The sequence below is a fragment of the Fringilla coelebs genome, assembly GCF_963513975.1.
Source record: "Fringilla coelebs genome assembly, chromosome: Z".
NCBI classification, from domain to species: domain Eukaryota; kingdom Metazoa; phylum Chordata; class Aves; order Passeriformes; family Fringillidae; genus Fringilla; species Fringilla coelebs.
The window spans coordinates 39,339,066-39,351,363 of record NC_140031.1 but is presented as its reverse complement, the minus strand read 5'-3'; the positions used below and the strand labels follow the sequence as shown (position 1 = coordinate 39,351,363).

Below are 12,298 nucleotides of genomic sequence, written 5' to 3'. Positions count from 1 at the left end.
AGTAGTCTCATCCTGATGTGTGCTCCCTCTCAGAGGCTGCGGCAGGAGATCCCCTACAGGGATATGACTGCCTCTTCTGATTTCCAGCTGCAGTGGCAAAGGCCCTGGTTTAAGCTCTCCTGATGATCAAGTCCTGAGCTGTGCCCCAGAGTCCTGCCCGATGCTTCCCGGTTTTACTACAGGCATAACACAACAAGATTACCTATCCACTTCAGCTTCAAGATGAAGACCAAAGCTTGTCAAAAGCTGTCAGTCCTCTGCCTTGCTATGTCCTGCAGTAGTCAAGGGTAGGCAGCACATTCCCATCAGTACTGCTGAGGGAGCTGCAGGGCTGCTGCACACCGTTTGGTTTATGAAGTTTATGAACCGCCAGTGGTAGAAATGTGTTGGACAGCATACTGAAAACTGAACAGGGAAGCCTGACGAAAACAACTGCCCATATTCTTCCAGAATCACAGAATCACTTTTGTTGGAAAAGACCTTTAAAATCATTGGGTCCAACTGCATTGAGGAGAATTTATAAGTGCCACAATTTTCTGAAGTTCTTTACTAATCTTTACCAATTTGAATTCATCACCTTTTAAATCAAAGTCCTTGTGAGGACATATTGACATGCCAGACTTAACCTGTTCTATGGGCTCAGTCCTGGTAATACAAAAGCAGTGGCTCAACCCAAAGCACAGGTGAGTGAGTTTGTAAGTTTGAATCACACTAACATATAGACCCTGGGACAGTCTGCCAAGAGAAACTTTGTAATTAATATAATCAGAGAGTTTCACAAAGCAGAATAAATTCTGGAGATCCTCCCAGTCCTATTATCTCTGATACTTCTTTTTACTCTGCCTGCTAAGAAAAGTATCCTCATTCTCGTAAGCTTTCAGCTGACACAACAATCTAAAATACTACAATACTCCTCAACGACCTAGTGTTTTTCTTATTATAAGAACCATACACTCATTTCTTCGTGCACTCGAGCATCTGCTATTCAGCTGTCAAGACACTGTGAAGCTCTGCTTTGGCATGAACAGGGACACCGGGTTTGGTGCGGTTTTCGTCTGACACAGCAGCTCGACACTGTTTCTCACACCTCGAGAACACTTTTCCATCTCGCTTACAGCCCTCTGCAGGGCTGCGGCCTCCCGCAAAAAGAACGCCGACCTCGAAGGCCGTGCGGCCATGTCACTGCCCCTGCTTGCACACCATTCCTGGGAAGCTCCAGGTGACTCTCCTGTGTTTCCCGGGCACAAACTGCACCCCGTCTCTGGCTGACGGACGCGCAGCGGTTTCGGCCGCAGGTTGCTCGCTCTCTCCATCCGAACCCCCCGGCTCCTCCTGGGCCTCGGCGCGGCTGCCCGAGGTCGCTCCCACGGCCGGGAACGAACCGCTCCGCTCCATCCCGGCCCCGTCGCTTCCTCGCCGTCGCACAACGCCCCGCGCCTTTCCGCTCCAGCTCCGCCTTTCCTTTCCGCGCTCCCATGGCCGGGCCGCCGGCGCCCCCGGTCACGCAGCAGGTCGGGCGGGCCCGGGGCTGCGGGCGGCCGCCGGAGCAGGAGCAGCTGCGGGAGGCCGCCCGCTGCCTGGTGCTGGACGCGGAGGGCAGGAGCGTGCCCTTCCAGGCGCTGTACGCGGAGCAGAAAGCGATCGTGCTGTTCGTGCGGGTGAGGAGGGGCCGTGGCGGGGCCCAGCCCGGCTCCCGGCGGGGCTGTGGGAGAGCAGGGGTGCGGGGCTTAGCGCGGGCTGGGCAGGAGCGGAGGGGCAGAAACACAAAGGAGAGCCGTGCTGCTCCTGAGACCCCTGTTCTTCGGTAAAGTGAAACACTATTTACCAGAAAGGAAATACTTCTTCGGCCGGGTGTTTAAGCAAACAAGTATCGTGTTCCTTGATTTCCTGGCTGTCGAGCCAGCTATCACATTCCTAAAATATCTAGAGATAAAAATATTTACAAGGCTGCAGGCCCCGTGTCCTTTTTCAGGCTTGGGTTAAACCGGTATCCTAATCCAAATTTGGTGGATGGAATCTTTCCCATTCCTTGTTTCTGATCAAAGTGGTGTGTGTCCAAAGTCTGCTGCTTCATACCTATGCAGTTGTATCTGTTCCTGACACGTTCAATTGGGTACGTTGCAGAACTTTTTGTGTTACACCTGTAAGGAGTATGTAGAAGATCTGGCAAAAGTCCCCAAGGCATTTTTACAAGTAAGTACTCTGCTCTTAATGTGTTTGTGGCTACAGTCAAGCAGATCTGGTTATGTCCAGCTATGCACTTACATAAAGCTTAGAGGAATTAAAAAAAAAGGCTCAGAAGAAGCTCTTTCATTGTTTGCTACAATAGCAATAATGAATGTGCCTAGGAGACACAGGAAAGGATTTATGGCACTACACACTATGCTGGAAGAGCATTATTTCTCCCTGCCCTATTAGCTTGGTGCTCTTTTTACTGTTGTGCTCAGAACAGTTAGACAACATCTGACAGGCATTTCTTTCAGTATTAGTAGCGCCCTGGACAGCTGTCTTCTGATTGCTAGCTACTGCCCTTTCCATTATGCTAGTAGGGCCAACTGATGTGTATGGAACACGATCAGAAAATTGATCTGAATTAAAAATAGTATCTTTTTCTATGGTGATTTGTAAGCTACACTAGTAGTGTGTCCGGCTCTCCAGGGCAGCTGCACAAACAGCAATGACAGTGACAGAAAAGAGAAGTAGAGTGGGCAGGGGTTGCTATCAACATGTGTTTTTTGGTGGTAGGAAACGCCAGAGAAGACAATGATCTCCTGCTAAATGTGGAAGGTCAATCTGTCTCTTCCAGACTGCTGATTGAAATTCTGCCATACTTTATTCCCAACAGCAGCATAGCCAATGACAGAGACTCAAGTCACTGCTGATGGCAACTCCATCTAAGTCCATCTGAGATGAATTAGGAATTATGAGGACAAAAAGGGGCAATTTCTTTGTCAGGTTCCCTTCTCAGGACAGATATTTCTAAACTGTTTGATCAGTGTTGCTCAAAAGGACATTTTCTTAATTTGGCTCCTCAAATAAATGTATCTAGAGAGTCAAAAATGTCAATTAAGATTACGCTTTTCTTAATGTAAGTATTCTGGTTTTAGGAGGGCTTCTTTTCCTAACAAGCAAAATGATTTTATATGGGAAATTATTCTGTATAGGAAAGGCAAATATATAATAAAACAACCTTATATTTAGGAACTGGTTTTAGTGATATCTAAATGACCTTCTGGTTTGGGCTCTGTTTTACAGACTCAGGCCTAAGGCTGCGCCTGCAAGAAACGGTAGTGCACATAAATGCAAGTTACATCTCTCAGTGGGCCCATATATTTAAATCCCAAATGTTTAGGCACCATCATTTGTGGGCTTCTTTAGATGGAGGTGCAATTGAGTGGAAACTTTGAGTTTCCAAAATCATATCATGTTGCAATTAATTGAAAAGACAATTGTATCAATGCTACAGGAAACTAAAAGTTTACACAACTGTAATTTAAAAGTTATCTTTAATTTTTTAAGTGAAAAATTATTTTTAATGTAGCTGCTAACTGCAGATGATATACAAAAGTACAGTCTCCAAACATGGAAGTTATGTTAATGTCAAATAATTTTAAGTCAGTGTACTGCAATCACTAACTTGGCACACCAGATTCTGTTAATGTTTTGAAGTCATGTAGGAACACTCAGTTCCTCTTTACAGCTTCAATACCCATGTTCTGTTCTAGGAATCGAATGTGAGGCTTATAGTTATTGGACAGTCATCATATCATCACATCAAGGTAAATGAAGTGGTCATTAAATACAATGTATCCTCTATTATGTCTTAATGGTCTGTATTGAGGGATTTGGTTTGTATGAAAAGGTGGTCTTTTGCAACAATAAAAAAGGATAGTATTCATGAGACAATTCTAATAGTAATAAATGACTAAAGCAAATAATTAAAACTTGCAGTTTGAAAACCACCAGGGGTTGCTAAGGAAACATCTTTTCTTAATTTCACCAGAAGCTTTGTTTTAATAGAAGCTTTGAGGCTAAAAATTTTCCACTTTAACATAACTAACAAATACACAGTTTTCAAATAAGAGGGGGGAGCATGGAGCTGGCAGGGTGTCAGTATTTTTGCTGTCATCAGTAAACCCTAACTAGTTACTGCCTTAACCTTACAAATATTACTTTATTTTTTTGTGCCTGTCTGTGTCTATGCCTATATTTTGCAGCCCTTTTGCAGTTTAACTGGGTATACACATGAAATGTATGTAGATCCACAAAGGGAAATTTATAAAGTACTTGGGATGAAAAGAGGTGAAGGTAATAAAGCATCAGGTAAGAATAATTTTCTCACCTTATTTGGACTTTCACAAACAAAACAAAAATGCTCTGATAAAATAGTATGATCGCAATGTAAAGAGAAAGTGAGTTGCCCACCAGACTCTTGTAGGCTATATGTTGTGAAAACACTGGTAGCCAGGAATATCTAAAGTATTCATAGCAGCTGTTAATTGTCGTTGCTCTTATATACTTTCATATTTCCAGATAACAAGTGTTTTGTGGTTTTGTTTAGTTCGGAGCCCTCACGTGAAATCAAACACTCTTCTGGGAAGTATCAGGAGTATATGGAGAGCAATGACTGGCCCAGCTTTTGATTTTCAAGGAGACCCTGCTCAGCAGGGAGGAGCTTTGATTATAGGCCCAGGTGAGCTGCTTTGTTTTGTGTGAAATTTACCACTGTCTCCTTCAGCTGTTTGCTGCCATTTCGTCTTCTGTCCCTTTGGGTCCCAAGGAAACAGCCTGGTGTTGAACTGTGTGATTTCTGTTACATGAAGAAGTCTGTAGAGTGTCATTGCATAGTCCCATCTCCCACAGAGGTGGCGTAAACCAGATCACAGTCCTGCAGAAATTGGTTAGAATGCTGATGGAACAACTGCCTCAAAGTCTGGAGGGTTTTCTTTACATTGTGGTATTTACCTAAATTGTGCTTTCATATTTGATTTGAGGCATTTAATGTGGTTTTATTAGAGGGATAGTGCATGAAGGTGGAGTTGCAACATGACAGTCACCACATTATTAGGAAACATCCTGCTACAGCAGATTTAAACTAGTTAAGTGCCTCAATGTTCCTTGCTTCTTTAATATAATTTAAAAACATTTTGTCGTTGTTTAAAATACAGAATATGTGAGTCTGCAGAACTAGTACACATTTTGTATGATAACTGGTAGGTAGTCAGAATGCTGCTTCAATTCACTTACATCTTTGAATAAATAAATATGTTATTCAATAATTTACATGTTATTCTCATTCCAGGCAACGAAGTTCATTTTTTGCACCTTGATAAAAACAGGCTGGATCATGTTCCCATTAATACAGTCTTGCAGCTGGCAGGAGTTAAAACAGTGAATTTCTCAAACAAACCCCAGATTATTGACATATGACACTGAAGTAATGTATACTTCTTTTAAAATTTGTGCTCTACAAGAACAGTTTTCTCCAGTGAATTATAACAAGCATTGGTTATGTTGCTTCTTTGTGGGACATCTGAAACCTCATGTAAAAAATCAGAGCCTAGAATAAACTACTTGACACTACAGATGGATACAATAGTGCTATTTCCGTCGAGTACAAGATAATAAAAATTAAAACAAACAGAGACTGCAAGAAATCCTGGAGCTTATTATTGTCTCATCAGATGAACTTGCTAATGTTTTTTTAAACATCATCGTTCAAGGTGTGCTAAAGTAAGAAATAAGATTTTGCTTAAGAAGAACTTTGGATTCTTGCCTTCAGCAGATCCACACTGGCTTTCAATCCAAGACTTTTCACCACTGTTTTAAAGCTTCCAGCACTGTATGATAATTTGTATTGAAATACACCTTGAAAAGTCAGAGTTTTGAACACCTGGACTTCATTTGCATCTGGCAGTGATAGAAGTTATGAAACACATTTCACAAACTCAAATAAAAATTTTAAATACATTGTCCTGTATTGTCTGTAATTCTTTTGTGTGATACAAAAACATGGGTCTGTAAGACCAGAGAGAGGTGTGTCTTATATTTGTATCTGATCATATTATCAGTTTTGGAGTAAGCCAAATTATTTGTGTTCCTATGAAGATTTGCAGCAGAACATTCTTCCTTTGTATGTACGTATTTTCTCTCAGAGCAAGAGGTCTCAGAATAAATTGTTCTTAGTTATTTCTGTCTTAGACAACTGAAGTAAGCATAACAGCATTCTTTCTGGTTTGCAGCTCTGGCATATTTCATATTATTCATTTATCTACAGATGTTTATGTTCAACATCTATTGGTTTCATTAAAGTAGACATGTCCTCTTTCATCCAGGATAGACTTCTTTTTAGCAATTTGGAAAAAAAAATTGTCCAAGATTTACAGAGGAGCGTATCCTTCTCTGCAGCCTTTGTTCTTTGGCCCTCATTGTAAAATGCTACCATACACAAGTGTCTAAACTGCAATTTTTCTCCCCTTTTAAGCTTTAATGCAATTGTGAAATGGCTTTTGTGAAGATGTTTGTTCCTGCATTCGTTAAGGTCACTGGCAGGCCCAGAGCAAGGTCTGGAAAGCTTTACACCATTAAGAGCATGTGAAATTAAGTGCACTGTTCCTTGATGAAAAATAAAGGGCTTGCTTAAGAAACATAACAATACTGAACAGAGTAATTCTACATAAGATACTATGCCTCAGCTACTTATTCATTACACCCCTATTTTGATATTACGTGTTTAGAAGGATTTTATTAATGGAAAAATACAGTTGTCTGTTCCCTGCTTTGACTAAACAGCACTTGGCACAGGGCTAAAGGCAGTCACGTGCATACTCTGAACCCCTGTGATTTCAGGGCTGGCCAGAGGCTTCCTCAAATTCAGCATAACAGACTGGGACAGGCAGCTCAGGCTCACAGGGGAGTGAAGTCTGCTTTTCATGAACCACTGTTCCCACAATCTCATATAAGGACCTGCCTCCTCCCTCCAGCACTCCCCCAGCTTAACAATATTTTTCAGCATGCCAGGAACTCTGGAATGCATCTGCCTTCCCTGCCTTATGTTATTCAAACAACAGCCAAAAGCAGGCTGGAAAACTGGTCATATGTTTGTAAAACAAAGACGATAAACAAAGAAAAATTATTTTCAAAGACAGTGAATGATGAATAGTCAGTTGATTTGTAGTGCTTCCACTCTGCTTCATTCACCTGATAATCATAGCTAAGGCCACTGATTCTTGTTCCACTTTTATTTTGCAGTTGTTCTTGGTGCTTTTGATTTTAAAGGAAACATTCTAGCTGCCTTCCTGCTTCTTTTGCTTTTAGTAGAATTAAAACAATACACAATGGTAATAGTTCTGTTGGTCCTAATTAGCACATTTTAAAAAATTAACTACAGCTAAAAGAACTATGCACTATTAAAAGATATGGAAATTAATTAAACTGTAGTTTTACAGCTCTTTGTGTTGAAGCCATCTACCCTCACTATTTCAATACTGACAGGAGCCTACCACAACCAATGTGTTATCCCAGCAAAATCATTTCAGAAAGACTCACAAACTGCAGACAAACAAAAGGAGAGAGGAAGAGAGAAGAGGATTCAGCAGTAGAGCTGAGGTGTCTTAATCAGGGCATCGGTCGGCCCTGCCTTTTGCATCTGGCCACAGCTTGAGAGAGTTTCCTTGACTCCTGTGGGACAATGACTCCCACATTCATAACGAATTGGAACAACGATGGCCACAGTCATCCTTGGGATAATTGTTTCCAAAGTGTCAGAAGAATTTTAGGTGTCTGGTGTTATTTAGAAAGGGTATTTTTTAAAAAGTCATGCAGTGAATAGTGGCAACTAGCATGTTTCCAGCAGGTTTTCCTCCATAAATATGCACACTCAGCAGATGGTAGAATATTTCATCAAGGGCTTTCATCATGGCCATTAGACAGTGATGGGAAGGAGTGGTTCTCAGAAGCAGTTTTACCTACTGGCTTGGTTTAGCGCTGCGGCCATTGAGAATAACTGTGTATCACTGTTGTTACACTGTTTTGAAGTATCACTGTATCTAAGAGGCAGATTCAAACAGAGTTATTTAAACTTTCCGGGCAAATCCATTTAACGTTCAGACCAGAAGCCTGCGTGCACTGGACTGTTTTGAGCTGGCTTTACAAAGTACCAAGTCCTTGGGCTCCTCTTTCGGTGCGTGTCCGGAGGGGCGCCTGGAGGCCAGCGAGGTCCCGGCAGAAGTCGGGGCAAGCGCGGATCCCCCTCGGCCCGGCGGAGCCCCCTCGGCCCGGGCCGCGCGCCTCATCCCGGGGGCAGCCGGCGCCACGTCAGCAGCGCGGGCCGGGCGCGCGCCCAGACAGGCGGCGCCCCGGGGGCGGGGGGGGGGGGGGGCGCGTGCCCCGGCCCACCTGTTACCGAGGCCGCCATGACGTCACCCCCCCCGCCGCTCCGCGGCGGTGACGCCACACCGCGCGCCCCAATCAGGGGCGGCCGTTGGGGGTGCGGCGGGCGCTCCGCCGGGCTGCGGGGCGAAGGTGCGGCGGGAGGGGGCGGTGTCCGCCGGGACGCGTCAGCCGCCGCCGCCGCCCTCACCGCCGCGGGGTCCCTCCCCTCCCTCCGGCCGCCCGGACCCGCGGGATGAGGGGATCGTAGCGCCGCGGCCGCCTCCGCCATGAAGCGGAAGAGCTGGGCCGAGGCGCGGCGCCGCGCAGCGCCGCCGCCGCCGCCCGCGCTGAAGAGGACGCGGGGCGCGGCGCCGCGGGCGGCGGGGGGCGAGGCAGAGCGGCGGCGGCAGCCGCCCCCCGCCGGTCTGGAGACCTGCCTGAGGATCGCGGGTGAGGGGGGTGTGCCGGGGACGCGGGGGGCGGGGGTGGGTCCCGGTGTCCCGACGCGGTGTCCCGTCCTGCCGGCGGTGGGCGCCGCGCCGGCTCCGGGTGGGCAGGAAAACTTCCCGTCGGCGCGATTCCCGGCGGGACCCCGGGGCGCTCGGCAGCCGCTGCTGTCCGGGCGGTGGGCCGGTCAGTCCCCGAGCCCGGGGCTCCGGCGTGTCACTCAGCCAAGTGTTAAGAACTGCGGCGCTCGTCCGGGGTAACTCGTCCTGCCGATGTCCCGGTAGCCCGAGCCGTACCCAGCACCGATTGCCTCTTGCTGGCATTTTCTGCCTGCCAGAAAAAGTGAACGGAAAACAACGTTAAGCACGTTTCTATCCGTTCAACACGTTGTGGGGCGGAAAAAAGTAGCATATTTCTCCATGTATTGGGGGAATATGTATATACGCACACACACACGCACAAATATATTTATATCTAATCTATCTGTATCTATATATATAAACATATGTATAGATAGATACAGATATTTGTTTCTCCTGATGCCGTAATATCGAGCTTGCTGGCTAATGAGTAAAATAATGGGCAAACGTCGCACCTCCCCTTGACATGAAAGTGCCAACAGTTTGTGCAGGCAGGATTGCTCAGTGTCGTCCCTCCTTTTCGTGACTCCAGGCTCCGAGCCGTGCTTTGTTTTGGCACGAGTCTGCCTCTTTTAAGAAGTCTGTTGGATCACAGCCAGAAAATTCTGTTGTTTAGGTTTGAGCTCCCCAGCTAAAAGATGGGCTTGCGTTTAGTTTGCCTAAAGGCAAAAACAACAACAAAAATTACTTTTTATGTCATATGTCATAATCTCAGAATTTTAGTGTATTTACAACTTCTCATAAAAAGCAAGAAATATACCTCCCGGCACATCTCTCTGAAGGGTGTGAAAAATATCTGTGGACAGAGCAAGCAAAAATATAAAGAGCAAGTATGCAGAAAAGGCACCAATGTACCTTTTATTTCTGTGGCAAAAGCATGGTTCCTCATATTTACTAGTGTGTCTCCTACATTACAGCATGTTTAGAAAACCGTAAGATTTTGTTTTGAAAATCTGGCATAGCAATATAGAAAGAGTGTAAACTGCCAAAGTTTACCAGATTCTTTTAAAAAAGCTTTAATACTGTCAGGGAGTAAAATCCTAAATATTCCAGCCAAAAATTCAGCATTTTAGGCCTAATCTACATCAAGAAACATAATGGTGTACATATCTACAGAACTCTAAACCTCCAACAAATCCATGTGAGTTTAGTTTCTATTGCAGCAGCTGTTCATAAAGGACATGATGATAATACAATTTTAAGGTCAGTTGTGGAAACCCCTCATGTAACAGATAATGACTTTTTACAATCAAAGTGATTTTACTACCGTATTAGCACGCAGCCCAGTCTTGATCACATCTCCAGCAAACAGGTCTGTCTAACCATTCTCATGAAACAGTTGCTTTGACCTGGTAACATGTGTCTAGCATCAAAAAGCCCATTAAATTACTGTATATTCTCCTTCAAGAAAGTGTTCACCCATTTAAATTCAGTAGAGCACCTAGGCTTTGACCTGTATTTTCTCAGTAGGATTTCACCCTTTGAGCAGTACCTAGTATAGTAAATTTGATTAAAGTGCACTTTAATTAACTTTACTTTGATTTAAGTAAATTTCATTATTATATTTAACAATACTTCATTTCGTCTTATCTTGCTGCACACAGTGGCTGCTGTTTATTGTCCAGTTTTTAGTTCTGATTCAAATTATAGTCTAATGTTTAGTTCACTGCTATGTCATGCTTGTTTTTTAAAAGAGAAATCTTAAAAGACTAAGCTAACAGGCTTGCCTTTTTGTCCAGCTGTTTTAAAGTTCTGTCAAGGTTTGAAATGTCAGTTCTGCCTCCTCATAATGCAGTTTTGAGAAGTTAATAGTTGTGTACTGGAGACAAAGCATGAGGTCTTATTCTTAAAAAGGGACATACTGGTAAATATTTGAACCATTGTAAAGGCTGAGAGGTCTGTGTTAGAGTATCTGCTTACAGAAACAGCACCAAACTTATTAAAAACATTGCAGGCTACTCTTATTTTCATCTTTGCAAAAGACAGAAGCAGAACATAAACTGAAATTGCTGTAAAGATTTATGGATCTTTTGTTGTGCAATGTTACATTCAGACAGCAAAGTTTCAAATCCATTCTATGAATTTTTTACCCACAATACTTACAGTAATCTTTGCATTTCTTTATTTTGTAATTAATTGTATACATCAGCCATATGTCAGAATAACTATTAATTTGAAGTGTCTAAATATTCTTGGTTACTAGTAAGACTAGTTCAGGAAAGCTGTCCTTTTAAAAAGTTGCTCATTTTAGCCTGTTACGCTGCATGGTAAGCTTTATCATTTTCTCTTTGTCAACTAGTGCATGAGGCTTGCTGGTATGAATCCAATTTGCTGGAACTGAATGCTTTTCATCTGTTTATTAGAAGCATATTCCCACATCCTTCTGATCTCTAAGAGAAGTAATTTATATGATCTCAATAAAATGTAGCAATTCTCTGTGAGGTGCTTGGAAGCTGTTCATTTCCTTTCCTCAGCTGCTTTGCTTTGTCATTGCTCTTATTTTATAAAAACATTTTAAAGAAGAGGTAGAATTATGATGTATAAACTTCAGGCAAAAGGTGTGATTTTCTCACCTATTTTGTGTACTAAATTCTAAAATTAAATAACTACAATAACTATACGTGGAATTAAATTTTAAGGGATATGGTGTCATGGGTAATTTCTTGATGTTTGTTCTTCCTGTTGAATGTATACCCAGTTTGTTTACAGAACTGAACATCTTAAAGGATGCTCTAAGCTACAGTATACATACCTATTTTATTTTTCTTCATTGGGAATAATTTTGCTTATATTGTCATTAGGAGGTGATAATTAAATATTCATTTTAATGTATTCATTGATATGTGGGTAGTTTTTTGGTTTTGTATTGCAGTTTGTTGTTTTTTCAAACCATGAAGTTGTCATTTTCCAGGAGTACTGGTTTGTCATTATAAACTTTGTGTACCCAATAGAAAACTATTTTTCTAGACTGCTAAGGACTCTTCTAATAAGTATCATTAAGCTTCCACTATTTTGACTCTCAACATTTTCAATTAGTTTTTATTATGCAGCTGTCTCAGTACAAAAACTGTGTTTACTCTTTTATCAATATGACTTCACTTACTTGTGAGTTTTCTCCACAGTTCAGATTTTAAATACATGTTTAAGGCTTTTAGTGTCTAATCCAGCACTGAAAGTGCACGAACATATGCAGTCTTGTGTTTCAGTCAAGAGCAGCAGAGTGGAAGCACTTTAAGAAAAATAACAGTGTTGTTCAGTCCTGACATGGCACTGAAAATAAGGCTTTCATAGCTTTTTTTTTGTTTAAGAAAAAAGTTCCTCTATCTTTTTAGTGTACT

General features: G+C 42.9%; 2 protein-coding genes across 5 annotated transcripts in view; both read left to right on the top strand.

The window, feature by feature from the left end:
- The first annotated feature begins 1,443 nt into the window (after positions 1-1,443).
- Positions 1,444-5,971, top strand: PRXL2C (peroxiredoxin like 2C). Its single transcript, XM_084225606.1, has 6 exons — positions 1,444-1,658; positions 2,125-2,193; positions 3,726-3,779; positions 4,218-4,323; positions 4,562-4,693; positions 5,303-5,971. The coding sequence occupies exons 1-6, from the start codon at positions 1,476-1,478 to the stop codon at positions 5,428-5,430; spliced, it is 672 nt and encodes a 223-aa protein (XP_084081732.1). The 5' UTR covers positions 1,444-1,475; the 3' UTR covers positions 5,431-5,971.
- A 2,544-nt stretch (positions 5,972-8,515) lies between these two features.
- The window catches only part of CDC14B (cell division cycle 14B), a 43,900-nt gene continuing 40,117 nt past the window's right edge, over positions 8,516-12,298 (top strand). For 3 of the 4 annotated variants that reach the window (XM_084224531.1, XM_084224532.1, XM_084224533.1), the window contains exon 1: positions 8,517-8,823. In XM_084224531.1, the coding sequence (XP_084080657.1) occupies positions 8,661-8,823 (163 nt within the window). In that variant the 5' untranslated portion in view covers positions 8,517-8,660. Of the gene's footprint in view, positions 8,824-12,298 lie in introns of all 4 variants that reach the window. The other variant, XM_084224534.1, reaches the window with a different exon arrangement.